We start from the raw sequence: 18607 nt of genomic DNA, 5'->3' as shown, positions 1-18607 counted from the left end.
CCTTAAGTTTACCTGACTTGCTTTTTGAACTACAGGTTACAACATTCTCTCGACTTCTCACTGCACCCGAGTTAAAACCATTAGAGAACGTGTTGCAAAGTGTCAAGCTTCTCTCCCTCCAGCAGTTTGACACGGAACACATCTTCTTGAAGGAAATTAGGTTTGTGGATAAAATGGTTAATTAAGCACAGTTTAACGATAATAATTCTTCTGTTATTAGAAGAATTTTTATATTAATATTAGACTGTGTGGTTGAGATGATAAAGGCGGTCTAATGATCTTGTAGAAACTTCCTCATTGCTGACAAAGGAAGCGCATGTAATCAACGCAGAAAGAAGATCCTTGTCGTTCAGAGTGAATTCAAGGAGGCCACTCATAGTGGCCATCTCATTGCATCTGCCAAGTAAGCAAACATTATTTTTGTCATGCGCTTGTTTGTGGTACGAAATTGAACCTTGCTGGACGATCGTAGGTATTCAGCCGTAAATGAAGTGACGAGGATCACTAAAGAGGGCTCGGACTGCAGGGTTTTAGTCTACTTTATCACCAGGCTTCCAAGGATCAAAGGAGGGACTTCCTACGTTGGATTTCATGGCGGTATGGTCACTCCAACTTAAACATATGCGTTTTGTCGTGAATCTCTGAAGAAAAATCTTAATTGACAGACCCTTGGACGTCGGTGCACATCGATGACCTCAGAAAACCAAAGGACATTCTTACAGGCATTAGAACCTTGCAGAACACAGCAATTTGTCAACTGTTTGAGACAAATTTGAGTCAACCACAAGGTCGGGTATACATTTTTATTGCTTCATTGATTTAAAAAGGAAAAGTGCTGCTAAATTAAATCTTTTAACAGGTCTCGAGGCATATGAGACACATAATGAGAGCGATGCCAATCAAGAAGAAGCAGACTCAATACAAGATGTAAGCGATGCGTACAATGCAAACTGTTGTGTTGTGAAAGAAAATAAAGTTTGTGCCCAAAATAAGATACATGCTGTTCAGTCTCCATACTGCTATTAGGAGATCAATGGGGATTGAGAAAAAAAGTTTGGCAAGGCTTTATTAAACACATTTCATACACTTTATTTGTGCACGTAAACTATCCGTAAGGGGGCAAATCTTACTTTGAGGGCGACGCTTTACTCCGTGGGAGGTTCTGGGCCACATCCACTGTGATAAACAAGGGATTACCGCATCTTAAGCTTTTTCATCATTCATTTCAGTAGTGAAAGCGGTCAACTCAGTCTGGTTTGAAGACATCTTTCTAAATACAATGTTATTGTGCAGATTGAAGCCGACCCTGCCTTGGACACTTCTGCAATGGTTTGTAGCTGTGTGCATAGTGCAGTTGGCATGCTCAGGGATCAGCAAGGCAACGGCTGGCGCAGCACTCAACGACTTGAGGCTCTTATGATGCTTCTAAGTGACAATGACCAAGTTACAGGTAGTATCCACTTGCTTACTCATTGTCTCCCATGATCAGTTGTCATTGGTGCCCTCTATATGTTTTCATTTTTGGCAGGTGACTTCCTGCAAATACTGAAGACGCGCCTTTACTCACTTTTAGCAAGTGAAAGCAACTTTTCCTCTGCCACAAGGGATTGGGTCATCAAGGTGGCTTGTAATATTGATGCTTTACAGGAAGGAGGCACGTTTTGGTGAGTAGTGTCCCTAACCGCAAAACTGTATAACTTTTAAGTTTGCCTTTGTAAGTTTTAACAATTGTGGGGGGTACCATTACAGCAACTCTTTATGGAAACATATTCAGGGTGTGGTGACCCCCGTCTTGGCTCAGGTGGTTTCAGTGATTGACGCTGACCAAAATCTGGACATCTTAATGAGAGACAGTTGTCCTACTGTGAAGAGGCTGTGGTTACACATCTTTGCTGATGACAAGTTGCTGGATATTCCACAACCATCGCTTGAGTAGGTGGAGGCACCAAAGGACCTGCCCCATTTTTTTTTCACATCACAACAAATATTCCCTCATGAAACAAAGCCATTGTCAAATCCACATTGATCGAGTCCAGGTGAAGTTCTAGTCACAAAGCTCTGAGTCAAAAGCCCCGAGTCTATTCAGGCCTGAGTCACAAAGGTCCGAGTCACAGAAGATCAATCAAAGAGTAAAACTTAAGATAGATAAATACTATTTTTACGACCACAAAATTAAGAGTAATTTCATTATGCTGGACATTCTTCTTCGTTGGCTCAAACTGTTTGTTTTGTTATCTGTCTGTCAATAAGAAACACTTTCATAAAACAAAACAGACATTCCGACATGATGCCTCATGTATCCGAAATTGTCACTTTTTTTTGTTGCCGTCAGAACCAACACCAGTTTGCAATGTTCGGTAAAACCAAATTTAAGAACACCGCTGTTGGCTGATGTGACTGAAAAACAAGACTTCATGCGTTGCCATGCTTAAATTAACCAATCAGTTTCAAGTGTCTTAAAGTAGGTTATTAATTTTCAGGATTAAAAACATATTGAGACTCTGTTGAATTTATAGAAATATTTTGTGAGTTCCAATGACCCTGTCTGAGACAAGTCCCAGTCAAATGCCAAGGTCAGAGTGTGAAACAATAAAGTGACTCGGACTCGAACCATGTACTCAAATAATACAGTCCTTCACTGGTCAGGTTTGTTTAGATTATTCAAGTTCCCAAGTATTTATACGTATTGGTTTGTATTTTCTTTTGATTATGTGAGCAATTTTGGAAGTTTCAAATCTGAAATACTTTCTTTTTGCATACTGTGCCCCTTTGCTTCCTAAATAGCTCAGTGACAAGAACAATTCTTGTACGAAGCTACTTAGCACAAGGCAGGAACTTCCCCTTGGACATGCCTTTCAGTGGGAGGATCAAGGACTACTTAGAGGAGCTCTGGGTTCATGCACTTCAAAATGAAGGTAATGGCTTGCTGTAGGAAGACTGCTTTTTTACGGTAATTAACCTTGCATTTCTTTTCTTAGGTCATACTCAACAGAGATTCTTTGAATTCTTTTCCAAAACACCATTAGGAGAGTACATAGCCAAAGACACCCCAGAGACGCAGTATGAGTTCTTTCAGCTCTACCTGCGAGATTTTCTCATCTTGACTATCAATGTCAACCGTCAGGAGGATCTGAAGGTGGATGTCTTTGCAATATCGACGACTTCTCTTATCACAAGTTTGCATACAAATGCAGTCATTAATTTTTGCATGTTTTAGCTCCTGCTTATAGCTTTAAACAGCTGTGTCAATGAACTGCGCTGGCAATGCGGCAACATGGAGGCAGTTCCAACGCTTCCGTGGGTCCATGCCGCCTATCAGCAATCCAACAACCGGCTGCAGAACCTCTACAGAATGCTTTGCCTTGAACCGCAGGTGACAGACATACTCTTAAGGAGTCCTGAATTCAAAGATGAAAATCTTCTGGTGAGTTTTGTCTTAATTGCTTAGTACACTATATTGAACCTTTCTCTAGAACAATCTCAATTCATTCCCAATTTACGTAAAAAAATTGGGCCTTCTTTTACCTGAATATATACATTTTACTCTGCTCGATGGTGAATATTAAGAGTCAACACACTCATGTTCCAACGGCTGATTTTGAGGTCATTGTTGAACCATAGCCAAAAGTGATAAAGCGGCCATTTCATTTCGGCCATATTGTTTAAGGTATGTACTTATCATTTTAACACGGTTTAAAGCTCCAAAATTTGAATTTCCACGTTGAGCCCCCTTTAAAATTGGAAGAACACAACATTGAAATTTTTGAATATAATACACAGCATTGTTTGGTGTGAACCAAAACTGAATATCATCAAAGTAACTTGCATGGTGGTTGCAGCATTACACTTTTGGGATATTTGACATTTGGATATTGACAAAGGGGAATTCATTATATCAAGTTAGACAGCATTTTAAGGCATTACATAGAGGGCAGATCAAGCAAAGCATAGGTGTCAATTTTCACTAATATTTTGTGATATTTTGCAGATGAAAAAATGTGCATAGATTAGTATTGATAGACAAATCTGCAAGGTTTGCATTGATTGCGCTGTTTTGTCTACAAGATGCATGATGTGTATGCTGCTCTGGCTTGCCTGGAGCACCTGGAGCCTAGACTCCTAGAGACGGATACCCAAAGACAAGTGTGGGTCAGACAAGTGAACAAACTCAAGTTTCCGATTGAGCTTGTCTGCTCGGAGGACAATGCGAAACACTACCAAGACAGGAGCAGGGCGATTGTCAGCGCAGTCCGGTAAGTCAAGATGAAAAATGAACTTTTGAGCACTTTTGACATTGATTCAATTTTTCAACTTCGCAGAGCTCATTGGAATCGGATATATTCCCTTTCTTTATTTGTGGAGCACTTTGAGACACAACAGTGGGAGATAACACCTTTAGTAAGGAAATACGTACAACAATTCAACCAGGTTGGTGAGCGCTGTCTGCCTGTTTATAGATTAGGTCAGATGTCTTACAAAAAGGGGAAATAAAAACTACAAACCTTTCTTTGTCAGGCTCTGGAAAACAATTCTGACCTTAAATGTCAGCAGCCATTTGAGGCGATGATTCGTTTGCTGAAGATCTGCAAAGACGAAGCTGTCCAAGGAATCTTTAGGTACATTTCAGTAATGGTGGCTCATAATGAGTGTCTTCATACTCAATGGAATTTGTCATTTTGATTCCATCCAGATTCAGTTCGGTCCCTTGGTGCTTCGTGTGTAAGGGAGACCCGCAAGATCCCATCTGTCTGCTGTGCGAGCATATCTTCTGCGCCTCGTGCATCAAAAATTACTTGGCCCCGTGTCAGATGAATGTCTGTCCTCAATGCAAACAGGCACTTCCTGATGATTTTACATCGGTTCCCTCGGAGGACTTGCGGTTGGTGATCTTTTTCTCTAGCACCAATTACTTACTTTCATTTGTGTGAGTTAAGACTTAAATGTCTCTGTAAAGTGAAAATTAAATCATGTATTCAGAAGCAAGTCTTTCAAAGTATGTACTTTATAGGCTTCTGCATTCTATGTTTTCATTGTCTGACACATCCTGCGCAGGGTTCGGGTTGAACAGCACGCTTTGTTCAGGAATAAGTGCAACGCTTTCTTCATCGACTTGGTGTCTAGTGTGTGCTTCAAGGACAATTCTCCCCCATGCCCAGCAGTCATTCACCATTTGCTTTCCTTTCTCCTGGTGGAAGACAGCGCTGCTTCTATTCTCAGTGGTACCTTCTTGCTTGTACTCTATGTCAGGCTTTCTAAGAAGCCACTATCATATTTCCTCAAACTGTACTTTATTAGACGCTGGAATTTTGCCATACTGTGTATGATAAACGAACGCTTGATTGAACAATCTGAGTTCCCCCTAATTAGAGACATTCAGTTTGGGTGAACAGGAGAAGAAAGGTTTGCCCCTAATAGAACCATCAACCACAGTAAGATCACTCCCTGAAGGTTCTGAACTGCTGGCTCCATGCCAATATGATACTGAGCAGGAGAGTGCTGTTCCATGTGTAGTTGATTTAGCACATAAAACATCAACAATGAACTGACTTCGTAATAGGTCTACTTGTTAAAGATCCCTAATATTCAGCACTTCAATTCAACGTTGTTGAAGGGGGTGGAATTTGGCATTGACCACGTGGTGCGACCAGCCCGCCACATCATCAGTTGTTTGGCCTCGGCATCAATGGGTGTTGGGTGAAATTACAATTCATACATCATTTGCAAGTTGACCTATTAATAAACAGACCCATCCTCAATACACATCTTTATAACTCCCACATAAATTCTGATTGCAGCGTTCTTATCTTCACAGCTGATCGGCAAATCATGACCAAGGTGCTCTCTCCGTTTGATGATTCTGCGGATAAAAACCCAGTGGTTCGATCGGTGGTGCTCAAACTTTTGCTGAAGTACAGGTGAGGTGCCATTATGTCAAAATGTTGCAGTTCATTTATCTGTCATGGTAGTGGTGTCCTATCCCAACTACTCACATCACAATAACCAAAGCTTGAGTGTGAGCTTGAAACCACATTGCAGTTAACACTTGTTCGGTATTTTGTCCAATGCCTTTGATTTTCACATCAGAGGCATTTCACATCAAAAAGAAAATTGTGGAAAAAAGACACCAGGGAGCTGAAATTTCACCCAGATGTTTACAGTATGTCAAAGTTCAACATGGTACAACCATTTAGTTATCGCATCAGGAGTATGCCACCCCTTTGATAAAATACTATGAGAATGATGTGGAAGAAAATGGCCCAAAATTGGTCAAAATACTGCACAAGCGTTAAAAGCGCTTCTGTTGGCCATTTTTCTACTCTAGACCATTACCCGCCATAAACACACTCCTGCAGATTGTGCAAGTAAATCAATCACACAAGATGAACAAGGGGGAGAAAAGGCTCAGCTGTCACCGCAATAAGATCTGAGTTTACCCTGCTAAAATATGTCATAAACGTCTTTTCCTGACAGTTTTGATGAGGTGAAGGATTACCTGGAGCAACACCTGCAGGCAGTCGAGCAGTGCCACATCTTAGAGGAAAAAGACAAAACTAAACTATACTGCCTCTACCTGGAGTGCCTGCAGGTATACATGTACATATTCATTTTATGCAACATAAGTGCTATATATATATATATATATATATATATATATATATATATATATATATATATATATATATATATATGCCGAGCTTTCCTTGCAGTGTTAGAGCAGTCACCACTGATTCATGCAAAATCTTTCTCTTCCTTAATCTGCAATACATCCTGTAATAGCTCATTTCTTATTGATTCCGTTCTCGCATGGAGGACTCCATGTTTGAGAGTTTCCAGTTCAGATCAGACACGGACAAGCAGGTGTGCATGCACCGCGAAACTACCTTCCTGACAGAGGTCCTGCATTCACTTGGCAAACCGATGGAGGAGACTCCAGTCACTGTAGAGCTTCTGCAGCAGGTGGCAAGAGTGCAGATGAACCTGGATTTAGCAGCTGCTATCATTGCCACTGGTGAGCCATTGTAAAAGATGACAGGCGTGGCTTGCTGTGTTGTGATCAAAAAGTTCTCACACTTGTTTACAGAAATGCCAGATGGAGACCCGGCTCAAAGCAAAGCCTTCCTGGAGAGTGTGGTGAACTTGTGTAGGCGCAGTGGCAACAACTGGTATCGTGTCTACTTGGTCCGCAAAATAATCAGCCAACGTGGAGTGGAATTTGCCCAGGAGCTTCTCAAAAGGGATGATAAGCTCTGGCTGTTTCCTGAGGAAGTTAAACAAAAGGTATGTTGAATTTTCACGACGAAAATCAAATTAGGGCTAATTATGGTCTGGGGGGGCCTCGTATGGATCGCTCGCGTTTTAAAACGGCACACTCTTTTAGAGCTGTCAAAATGATTCGATTCGAGATTCCATCGATTATCAACTTAATCGACTATTTTTATTGATCGAGTAATCGTTTAACTTCAAATTGTCCAATACCACCTATTGAAGAAGAGACTGATTGATTATCTTTTGTCTCAAAACATCTCAAACATTATCTCAAGACGTTTTTAAACCTCTAATTATACTTAAAAATAAAATAGGTTGTAGAGTACATCAATCACTCTCATGTGATTAAATTGTTGTTTCGTTGTTTTTATTCACTGAACAAACCAAATAAACTGCAATAATTAGTTGCACCAGTGCTTCTCAATTATGTTTTGCCAAGTCTCACCCAGGAATGAGAAAACCCTTAGCATCCCCCGACCATAAAAAAGATTATTAGCGATAAAAATTGTAAAGCCAACCTAAACCTGTATTCTTTTTTAACATTAAGAAAAAGGAAAAAAAGCAATATAAATCAACTTCGATAGTGACAGCCCTATACTATGTACATCGCAAAAATTCTGTTATTTATTGCATTGTGTTTCCTTGAATTGTCTAATTAAAATGCATATGCATATATAACTTATGCATCACTTTTAACTGTTTTAATGCCAGCCATTTTTAAGTAGAACCTGCTTCCAATCTTAAGCATTCTTACAGATCATATGCAATGTTTTTTTTTATACAGTGTATTTTTTCCAAACCTATTCTCCACCCATTCCTATGAAACAAATAAACAAAAAACAAACAAACACGTAATTGACATCAGTTGATGTCAACAGTGCTCCTTGGTAATGTTTCATTTGACATCCTTTCACGTAACACAACTCAAAGTGTTAACATGTTTGAGCAATAGAATTACATGATTGTTCAATTGATTAAATGTTTTTTTTATATAAATATGTTTTATACTTTACTCTTAAAAGAAGCCATTTTAAATTCATGACCAGCAATCAGCAAATTGCCGAAGTTGGACAACTGTTTGCCCACACTTGCTAGTTTGTTAACTCTTCCATTCCATTTGAATTGCACTCAGAGTGGACAAGCCATCATAGTTGACCATTATCTTGTGTATGGAGATTGCTACAAGAAAATCAGAAATGCATTCGCAGAAGCGATCCCTGAAGGCCGAACGGACTGCCTGGATAAGATTTGTCAGGTAATCTTGTTCTTTTTTTATTTGACATTTTCACTGGAATCTTTTGAGTTTGCTTTGTCTTTTACCTTTATAGGACTGCACAAATTCACCCCAGAGGGCAAGAGTTTACCTGCTCTTGGCACTGCACAGAGAAGTGACCACCCTCTTCAGAAACGGCAATTTAAATCTGCATCAACATTCTGAGGTAGATTCCCAAATAAGGAGTAAAGCCAGTGTCAGTGAAGTCAGGGGTGACTTTTTTTGTGTGTCTTTCCGTGTTTGTCACTTCCAGCAATTCCGTGCCCTAATGACTTTCATTGACACGTCCGAAGTGCTTGATAACGCAAAGGTCAAGGCTTTTGCTCGCACCTTGGTAACCAACCATCCCGGGTCTTTGGAGGTCACTACTGGAACTTCCGGGGACGATTGTGCATCCCTGGCCTTGGCCGTTCACCTGGCCGCCGTCTTGCTTTGCTCAGAGCAAAAGATTTTAGCACCTCTGCAACAACTAGCGATGGAACCTTCCACCATGCAGGTACAATGAAAGATTTTGAAGCCTGACAACATTTTTGTGTTAAAAAACTGGTGCAAATGAAATTGCAAACAGTTGTAGAAGGTACCAGCCAGAGAGACTATTATAAAGCTCAAGCTCACGCGTCTCGTGTGTGCAGGTCTTACTATTGATTGATTACAAGTAGGCCTGTCGAAATGACAGATTATCATAAAATATCATTTTTTTTCAAGTGTTTGGCAAAAGGAGCGTCTAAAAATGTCTGATATGAGATGAATTAAATTAAAAACTCCTTTTCTATGCATCTGGGTTCTTATTCTTTAGCTGTTTGGGAATGGAAAAATAAGATCAATGACTCTTGAAAGCACCAAATTCAATCTTTATCATATCATATGTTAGCCATTTACTTTTAAGAGTAATGGTATAAAGAGAATTTGACTGACATTTAAGTGTTTTGGGTAAGGAAATTCATGGTTTCATCTGTTCACAATAGGACGCGTTCTTGCCCACGATGCCACAGGACAAGTTAGCGGAGGCTCAGAAAGCTCTGAAAGGTTCAGAGCCACTGACGTGGTACAGTAAGTAAAGAAAAAAAAAAGACAAATGTGTTTGTTTAATTTGAAGATTCTTTTAAAAACATTGTCTTAACAATTTTCTTATCATAGCATGTCCCAATGGTCACCCCTGCTTGGTTGGAGAGGTTTGTTCTATTTATCTTCTTCCAAAAGATGGACTGTATCTGCATCTCCATTTGATTTGGCAGTAAACAAGTTTTCCTCCCTTCTTCTGACCAGTGTGGCTTACCCATGGAGAGACAGATTTGCCTTGACTGCAAAGTCCCCATTGGTGGGCGAAGTCACTTACCTGTCGAGGGTTTTAATCAACTACAGAGCCAGTGAGTGGCCGGCCAAGTTGTCAACAACCAGGTTACCGCTCCAGGATTTTAATGGATAGTGTTATGATACCACCTCAATTTGCGCTGCCATTTAAAAAAATGAGGATAACCTTTTGAGGATAAGCGACTATAGAAAATGGATGGATAAAATACATCAGCTGCATAACTGACGACTTGCAATGAATGTACAAACATTCCGTTAAAGTTGCAGTGATGCGTATGGCCTGAAGATGTTGTTTGGCAAGAAACTTGTACAAATTCTTTCATGCACCTTTATAATGTATATGACATCATGAGCTGAATCATTTTACCGAATTGGACCGCTAAAATCCTGGAGGAGTCTGTTAAAAAAAGACATGTTACTAGAGCGCAAGTCATCATTGTCGGCGGTTTGTTTCCAGTCGTGATCGCACTCAGACGGGCCACGTACTTGGCGACCCCGGTCGAAGGGACAATGCAGACATGCTGGACACCAAGCACCTTTCTCCTGTCCCCTTCGCACTTATTCGCATGTTTACCCACTTGGCCATGCTGATCGGCGCTTCCGGCCACGCCCAGGTGACGTCCTTCGCGTTTTTCATGGAGTTGGTCTAAGATGAGATTCACTGTGATCTCTGTGTTGCGTTGACAGAACATCGCTTCCATCATCAACCCTCAAGTCGCAGAGCCAGGGCCATTTCTACTGGCTCATCTGAAGAAAGACAAAGAGCATTTTGGTCGATGTCTAGGCAAAGGGACGGATGACACAGTCGGCGCCGTTCACCTGATCATCAGCGGCCTCCTGGAAGCCCAGCGTCCGCAAAGTTGTAAGACGAACCATAATAACCCTTTCGGTGCCGAGCGTTTTCGGAAAAGCCAACCTCGAGAGCGCCTACCGATTTTGAGCCTTTTTCGCTCATCTCTTGGGGCCGACAAATTAGTGTGTGCTATGTCCATGCACACCTGTACGGGATCGTATGAAAGATGACATTGTTTCCTTCAATCAAAAGTCAGTTTCTACCTCATTACGGTTTGTGGTAATCACGGTTTAACAATCGGTCATTTGAGTGACATCGAGCTATTTTGGACAACAAAGGAGAAAATGAGCTTTTTTTGAAAAGATGTGTTTTCTGCACAACAATGACTTTTACACTCATTTTGATATGTGGGCTCTGGAACAACTCAAGCGCCCTTCTATAAATCATAAACAAAAAAAAATGAAAATGTGTTTTTGATGACAAAACAACATTTTTACATTTGTTTATATTTTACACATTTTTGGCTATTTATAAGGTATGTGTGCATACATGTATGATTTTTGAAGACAATACAGAACTTGATTTTTGTGTGATTAATGTTTGACGCGTTCTGGACGCAAGCGGACTTTGTGAAATCATCGGCATAGCCGATTATCGATGCCTATCTTTGGCATTGGCCTTTTTTTAAAATTCTGGATGGGCAATCATTCAATTTAAGGATGTCTTTATTTCAGGGGTCTATTTATTGAAATCTTCAGTTAACTTTTTAAGTGATTCAGTTAACTTGATAAGTGATTCTGCTAACCTTGCAAGCTGCTAAATTCTGCAAGCCATTTCTTTGTAATTAAAGCTTTTAACATTTCTGTTTTTGATTTTAAGACCCTGGGAACTCCCTGCTTGCTTTGTTGGAATTTTACATCAAAAATACAGTATATATATATAAAGCTGTTTGATGGACAAAAGACATTTCAACAAAGAGATAGAACCCTATTTTCAGATGTCAATATGTTCCTTTTTATTACAAATGAATATCGGTTATGAGCGTCCTTGACCACTAATAATTGGTATTGGTATGGCCTCTGAAAAACCCATATTGGTCTCTCTCTAGTACCTTCCATACCAGCCATTCATCATCTTAGCCAGTTAGACTCAGAAGGGTTGTAGGCACGCTGGAGCCTATCCCAGTTGTCTTTGGGCATTTGGCGGACTACACCCCGAACTGGTTGCCAGCCAATCGCGGGGCACACTTCGACAAACAAATATTTTTTTTCTGTTGTTATAATGGACTCCGTCCACTGCGAATTTTCACCTGCAGCAGACATTTCTGAAACTTTTCATCATGGTAATGATGTGATTTTTATGTTGTAGACTGCCAACCTTGATTATATCCTCTGGTTTCAGCTGGCCCATGGACGCTCTCCAGCAATGCAAACCAAAACGAATGGGAGACACAAATGAGCCTATGCATCGCACCTAAGCTGAAGGTACTGTTGCTTTGGGAGAAGAGTGAAGTGTAATCAGTGTTAGCCGTGGTTTAACTTTTCCTCCACCCCACAGCTCTTGGACAGCCAGCTGAAGGAAATGAACACCTCCATCCAGACGGACTCTCAAAATTCTAACAATGTCATCATGTGGCTGCTGAGTAACAATCCAGCTCTCTTATTGGGTTCTCTTCGTGTCAGTTCCAGCCTCCATAAATCTGCGGTGTGGAGCTGCAAGGAGAAAGTGTCTCTGCAGCACCTTACCCATGTGGTGGAGCTGAACGATGGCAGAGACACCCTGCCTGTGCTCTGGAGATTTCTGAACAAGGTCAGCAGTCAATGAAATGCTGGGCCCAGAGTTGGCCATTAAAAGCAGGGGTCAGAAGGGCTGAGGAGCATCTGTGTTGTAGATGCTGTATTCTGGTCCTTGGTCAGATTTTGATAAAAAATTTCAGATAAAAAAAAAAAACCTCACCACTATAATATGCAAGCCATGACTGTGCTTGACTTGCCGCTTTAGAAAGTAACAAGTGGATGAGTTTATCGTTGGCCCTTTCAGGAAGCGGAGCTGCGACTGGTGAAGCACCTCCCTGACATTGTAAGCCTGCAGAAAGGACTTCTCAAAGTGTTTCTAAACGTCAGCGAAGATTCGTGCGGCACCATCGCCCAGTTTCTCAGCGGCCAGACGGGTACCGAACAGCGCCCGTGTTGCGGTTGTGAGTCATTGATGCCGACCACATTTTTATCTCTGACACGACATCCCTGCGCAGGTTCTTCGAGGACCTGGTACAGGAAACGCATCGACACCTTTCTGAAAACCTGGAATCAGCTTAGGTCATCTTTGGCAACATACGGTCAGTTGAAAAACCCCGACTGTGAATGCGGCACTGTGAGCTGACCTCCGCCAAATTGCCCGCCGGCGCTCAGATGAGATCAGCGTGCCCGGCGAGTTGTGCCGACGTGACCTCGACGCCGACAGTGACCTCAAGGTCCTGCTGCCGCAGCGGCATGGACCCGGGCTGTGCGCCACCGCCCTGGTCAGCTACCTCATCGGCCTGCACAATGACATGGTCAGATGTGTGGATAAGCACATGGGGGAGAAGACCAGGTGAGGGCGCTCTTTACCTACTTTTGCATCTTTGGACATGCTACTGCACTTTTTGACAGATTGACTTGATGGTCTATTCCTGATGAATTTACTTATTTTTTCTTGAAAAATGTGGGACATGACAAATGGTCAAAGTTCATTTATTTATTATTTCGCATATGCGCTCAGTATGCAGCAAAGGAGGCTAATTTTTTTTCCGGGCCTGACCCAGCTACGAGGTCGGCCCCGTAGATTTGACAGAGCTCCACGTAATCCACTACGAGCCGGAGCGGGATCTGATGCCTCTGGTCCTGGCCAACACCCAGTACAGCGTCCAAAGGGGCCAGGAGACCCTCCGCGAGTACGATTTGCCCAGGATCCAGAAACAGATTTTCTTCCGCTTCCTTCTGGGCAAACCGATCATCCGCCTCAAAGTGAGAACTGACGCACACGCCCTGCCCGAGAAAAGTCTATTAAGTGTGTGGTGAGGGATTTTGTGGGCCGAAAACATGTAGGATAAACTGAAAAAAAAGAGCAAAACTATAATTGACCAAAAGATGTTAAGCTCATAAATAAAAAAAAGAAAAAAAACCAAAGTGTATAATACGCAAATAAACAACAAAAAAATGAAGATAAAAAAAAATCTTGTCTGATTTTACTTATTGCGTGCCCCTAGAATACTCATATTTTATCAGAATTTCAATCGGCAATGTACCAAAGGTAAGATTTGGTCATATCTATGTATGCATTTAATTGCCTGGGAAAAAGCTTCACGTATGATGATAAAGCTCCTTCACGTGCATGGTGAGAGGCTATTTAAACCTTAACTACAAAAAACAAAAACTGACAAAAGTACAAAGATTACATGTGAAAAAACATGAATAATGAATAAAAATAAAGTAAATACTAGTAATATACAGGTGAATTATACAGTACATTCTGCCATTGAGTGGAACTGCATTCTAGCGTTCTGCCTGACACCAACAAAAAGCTGAAGAAATAGTCATTATTTGTCATAGACCTTTGCCTCGCAATTTCAGCTTTTATTGCAGGGTTTTGCTCTTTGTGATTTTTCTATTAAATCAAACCAGTCAAAAATGAGCAATTTTATGTATTCAAAAACAATAAATTCAACCTCTACTTCATGAAGTTTTGATCATATGAACCGCTGGTTTACCCCGCCATTTTTCTCGATTCATCCTAATTCAGAACGGAGCAAAATCATCGGTTTTACATTTTACCTGAACGATTTCCGAAAAAAACGTTTGCACCGAAAGGCATTCTTTCCCCCCCTCCCCAGGGCATCCCGACACTGGTGAACCGGCCCGACCGCAACTACTCCGTCATCCTGCGAGACGTCGAGGAGAAAGTGTCGCAGGTGAGTCAGGCCGCCGCCTGCGAGGCGCCCCGCCCAGCGCTGACCGAGCCGTCTGCCGGCAGGAGCCTCTGTCCGGCCAGACCATGCTGGCGCTGGCCCAGGAGCTGCACAACTACAGCGAGGCCTGCGAGGCCCTGTCGGCGTTGGAGGTGGCTCTGGGCTTCCTGGCCATGGCCGGGGGAGACCCTCACATGCGCCTGTCCGGCTACCTGGAGGACGTGCTGCACATGGGAAGCCAGCTGAGCGACTGTGTCCTCAAGGTCGCCGTCTTGCCTCTTTTGGAGCCGGCTCGCTCCTATTTTCAAGCGGGCTTTTTCTTTTGTGCGCCGCAGGTCCTGAGTTGGTGCTACCTCAAACACTGCGTGGTCCTCTGGCAGCTGCTGAACGCCCTCAAATCGGAAACCATGCTCATGCTTAATAGGGTAATGCCGGGAATAATGTTCTCTCAGTATGTGACGGAGAGCGCGCCGCGGTTACAATACCATATTTTCCAAACCCAAAAGTGCATGTATAATATGAAATGATTCAGTCCAATTCAAAGACATGTTTTTTTGGTTTGTTTTTAAGAGTGCAGACTTTCAATCCCAGGTAGTTGTGTTTTTCAATTATTTTTCCCGAGTATTTTGCGAAAGGAGAGTCTAAAAATGACAGCTCGTATGTAATCGATGACTTCATGTAATTAACTACTCAAGTAATCAAGTATTTAATTGATGAAGTACCAAGGAACGATTATTTTGAGTACTAAAGTACTGTAGTAATCGATTACTTCAGGTAAAACTAATGAATTACTTAAGTAAATACGGAAAAGTTCGTCTTTGGGGTTGAATGAGTTCATTTGTTTTTCATTTACCGTAGTAACCCTGGCCATCACTTTGATTTCATCCTGGCCGCACGTTTCCTCCACAGGATCCTTTTGAAAACGTCTGCGAGGAGTACAAGCAGACCCTGGGTGAAAGCGAGCGTCGCCTGCTGACTTCTTTCTGCAATGGGAGCAGCGTCGACATCTTCCTGCTGGAACTGCATGACTTGCTGGTGCTGGAACTGAAGAACCCCAAGGCACCTGATGAATTCAAAGCGGAATGGAGGTATTTGGATGAGCTCCGCCAAAGCGGAAACTTTGCCGGAGATTTTTTTTTTCTCCGTTTGCGCCGGTGATGCCCCGCGTCTTAAGTTGATGTTTTTGTCTCTCCGAAGTCTGATTTCCATTTTGGACCCTTATTTGGAGGACAAGTACCCGAGCTTCCCGTCAGACATCCGCCTTTCTCACTGTGTCGACGCCTGGAAGTTCATCAACGGCGTCAAGCAAGAGCGCGTTCACAGGCAAACTGGATAAGAAGGCGGCCTTTTGTGCCTTTCTTTGTCTTTCAATCATTGCTTATCCTTGTACTCTTTGTTGTTAAATTGCATTTGCACTTCATAAAAATCATGTTTACAGTATTCCCTCATTTTTCGTGGTTATTGGGGACTGGAAAACCCCTGGGAAAAGTGAAATCTGCAAAGTAGCACCCCTCCCGAACATTGGACATACATATATAAAGTGTGTGAAATATGTTTTGTTCATCCCTCCATACCTTTTTTTCACATGCCCGGTAATCTCCTAACCTTAGTTAGGATGTTTAACAGTCTCTTCTTGGGCACAAACTTGGTTTGGATTGGTTTAGTTTGGTTTAGTAGTAAGCATGGTTCATTTGAAAGCAAAAGTGCCTTCATTCAAACAAGATTGTGTATTAGGGCAGTAGGACAAAAACAAGCCTCTGTAACCCTTGTGAGGATGTCGCTCTAGAAAATGGGAAAAAATGTATAAATAACTATATATAAAAGCGGGACTACAGTTTTCGTCATAGGGGTTCGTAATATTCCAATTGTAATTTTTCTCTAGTCCTATTAAGGAGGAATACAGCACAATATATAATAAATATGAAACAATACTATGCAAATAAAAATATTTTTTTGTGTTCAATTGATTTTGTTTAATCATTTGATTTACTCATCAAAACAGGCTACTCTAACCCTCCCCATCCCCCAAATAGTTGTAACTGTTAATTTTTTTCACGTTTTATCATTTGTTTTACTTTTCCAGGGCACCCAACAAGCTAATGTATTTTTTTCCCCACAGAACTTTGCTGGCTGTTGGTCTGAGCCAGTTTTCTTTAAATGAACCCCTCGTGGTGGTTATTGTTCTCATTTCCTCAAATTAGTGTATTTTAATTATGGATGTAAGAATAACAGATAAACTGTGATAAATCAATTGCAGTTATAGGTTGTTTTTTTTCGTAAATCCCATTAATCTATGAAATTAGCATATTTTAGCCAGAGGTGTGAGATTTAAAAGAAAGGTATGAAAATGGAGAAGCATGTGAGCATTGATAAATGGTTAACTTTAAACATCCCAAAGGCACCTTTGATAAAGTTTAGCATCAATGCAAAGCACCCAAAGCACTGTGGATGCAGCCTCAGGTAACCATAGCAACAAAGCACTCCATAGCAAAGTTCTTTACCAAACTAGATTTGAGAACACCCCAGTCTGCCATGGGCAGAACGGTGATGTTTTATTGTAATTTTATTTTCACTTTATTTTGTGAGTGACAAAAGAAAACAGCAAGATTCTTTCCAACGATGGAAACTAAATGATGCGGCCAGCACTTGGGACCAGCACTGCCTCAAATGCAGCACAAGGTAAATGGTTACATCTGCATGTGTTCAAGAAAAAAAAATGCCACAAGCCACTTTTTGGTTGTTTATCAATCTTATGGTCTGCCACAATAATAGAGATTGTAGAGAATTATTGTCACATGTATAGCACGAAACCACACAGAAAAATTATTAACTCAGTTCATCTCACTGAACAGAAGATGGCAGCCATGGAGGGCGTCATCATTTGGCCATAACGACAATGTATCTAAATTTAAAAACTGGTGGATGAGTTTCCCATAATTCATTAATTTTAATTTATGTCATTTTTAATCTCTTGACAGCACTAATTATTTTAATGTCATTTAGGACCTGTGAGCAAGTAGTTCGCCATGAGAAGAGATGTAGAGAAAATGAATTTCACGCGGGACGTAGACCTAACTGCTGTGAAATAGAAACAAAAACAGTTTAGTGACCTGCAGCATCAAAAATGCCTTACTATTTGACTTCCAAAGTAATTTAAGGTGCAATGTTTGATTGGCTTTAGGATTATGTAGGTTCTTGGAAATATTTCCCCTTTGTAAGAGTTCCTTGGACCAAATTTTTTTTTGACACACCCTGATGGCAATGTCACTCTCCACCTTGACCTTTGACCCCTGCTATTCCCTGTGCCTCTTCTTAACCTCCAGCACAAATACACAACACCCTCTCCGGTTGCACTTGATAATATTTATCCTTCATTTTAATTCCACAGAGTGGATTGGGATGGGGGTTACGCAGACAGTGGCAGGCAGACAAACCAGAGCGACCTTGAGCCCCCTGAAGCCTCCCCCTTTCGTCTTAGGTGAGTTCCTGTGTGAACCCGAGACAATTCATATTCTCTTGAAGCAGTGCAGGGTAAAAATAAGCAACATGGGCCATTAAAGCTCTAATGCAACCTAGAAACAGCCGAGTGTATATTTATCCATATGGTGATACGTAAAACCAGCCATGTAGCCTTTTTGGGGTACCACAGGGATCAATCCTGTCCCCTTTGTTTTATTTATTTATTTTGTCTCACATTGATTTGCTCATATATTACAAAATTATTTTTGTCCTATAATGCACTGACTATAGCTGTCTATGTATTAATGTTGTCTTCAAGTCTCACGCGACAGCAGCAAGATTTCAACCCTAACATCCATTTTTCGCCCAGCTGGTTGGGAGGCAGTTTACGAAATGACTGACCATTTCTAAGTATGCTCAAGTAATGTCTCTGGCTCTGAAAAATAGCCTGTTAACATTAGCTTGCATCGTTTGGTGTGGCAGGTCTCCAAATTGGATATTTAAAGGCTGCGCAATCACCTTTAGGCTTATTATCATGCATCTAGGATTACAGGGCGTTTTT

At 41.4% G+C, this 18607-nt stretch overlaps 1 protein-coding gene across 1 annotated transcript in view; it reads left to right on the top strand.

The window, feature by feature from the left end:
* Positions 1 to 16026, top strand: part of LOC148410283 (E3 ubiquitin-protein ligase rnf213-alpha-like) — a 42101-nt gene extending 26075 nt beyond the window's left edge. Inside the window, exons 29-67 of the mRNA XM_088437396.1 lie at positions 36 to 160; positions 287 to 403; positions 473 to 597; positions 666 to 788; positions 860 to 927; positions 1294 to 1450; positions 1529 to 1664; positions 1750 to 1932; positions 2785 to 2915; positions 2979 to 3136; positions 3218 to 3424; positions 4066 to 4253; positions 4320 to 4428; positions 4516 to 4616; positions 4691 to 4879; positions 5053 to 5219; positions 5813 to 5915; positions 6472 to 6586; positions 6811 to 7009; positions 7082 to 7278; positions 8399 to 8521; positions 8595 to 8705; positions 8793 to 9035; positions 9505 to 9589; positions 9677 to 9711; positions 9806 to 9906; positions 10308 to 10464; positions 10538 to 10712; positions 12045 to 12127; positions 12201 to 12452; positions 12684 to 12813; positions 12895 to 12978; positions 13052 to 13232; positions 13444 to 13645; positions 14512 to 14589; positions 14652 to 14849; positions 14922 to 15011; positions 15496 to 15674; positions 15784 to 16026. Of these exons, the coding sequence (XP_088293522.1) occupies positions 36 to 160; positions 287 to 403; positions 473 to 597; positions 666 to 788; positions 860 to 927; positions 1294 to 1450; positions 1529 to 1664; positions 1750 to 1932; positions 2785 to 2915; positions 2979 to 3136; positions 3218 to 3424; positions 4066 to 4253; positions 4320 to 4428; positions 4516 to 4616; positions 4691 to 4879; positions 5053 to 5219; positions 5813 to 5915; positions 6472 to 6586; positions 6811 to 7009; positions 7082 to 7278; positions 8399 to 8521; positions 8595 to 8705; positions 8793 to 9035; positions 9505 to 9589; positions 9677 to 9711; positions 9806 to 9906; positions 10308 to 10464; positions 10538 to 10712; positions 12045 to 12127; positions 12201 to 12452; positions 12684 to 12813; positions 12895 to 12978; positions 13052 to 13232; positions 13444 to 13645; positions 14512 to 14589; positions 14652 to 14849; positions 14922 to 15011; positions 15496 to 15674; positions 15784 to 15922 (5544 nt within the window). The 3' untranslated portion in view covers positions 15923 to 16026. The remainder of the gene's footprint in view (positions 1 to 35; positions 161 to 286; positions 404 to 472; positions 598 to 665; positions 789 to 859; positions 928 to 1293; positions 1451 to 1528; positions 1665 to 1749; positions 1933 to 2784; positions 2916 to 2978; positions 3137 to 3217; positions 3425 to 4065; positions 4254 to 4319; positions 4429 to 4515; positions 4617 to 4690; positions 4880 to 5052; positions 5220 to 5812; positions 5916 to 6471; positions 6587 to 6810; positions 7010 to 7081; positions 7279 to 8398; positions 8522 to 8594; positions 8706 to 8792; positions 9036 to 9504; positions 9590 to 9676; positions 9712 to 9805; positions 9907 to 10307; positions 10465 to 10537; positions 10713 to 12044; positions 12128 to 12200; positions 12453 to 12683; positions 12814 to 12894; positions 12979 to 13051; positions 13233 to 13443; positions 13646 to 14511; positions 14590 to 14651; positions 14850 to 14921; positions 15012 to 15495; positions 15675 to 15783) is intronic.
* Positions 16027 to 18607: the final 2581 nt, after the last annotated feature.

The sequence above is a fragment of the Hippichthys cyanospilos genome, chromosome 16 (genome assembly GCF_059441005.1).
Source record: "Hippichthys cyanospilos isolate Australia breed blue-spotted pipefish chromosome 16, RoL_Hcya_1.0, whole genome shotgun sequence".
NCBI lineage: Eukaryota > Metazoa > Chordata > Actinopteri > Syngnathiformes > Syngnathidae > Hippichthys > Hippichthys cyanospilos.
Note: the sequence above shows the minus strand (reverse complement) of the source record. Positions and strands in the feature narration are given on the sequence as shown.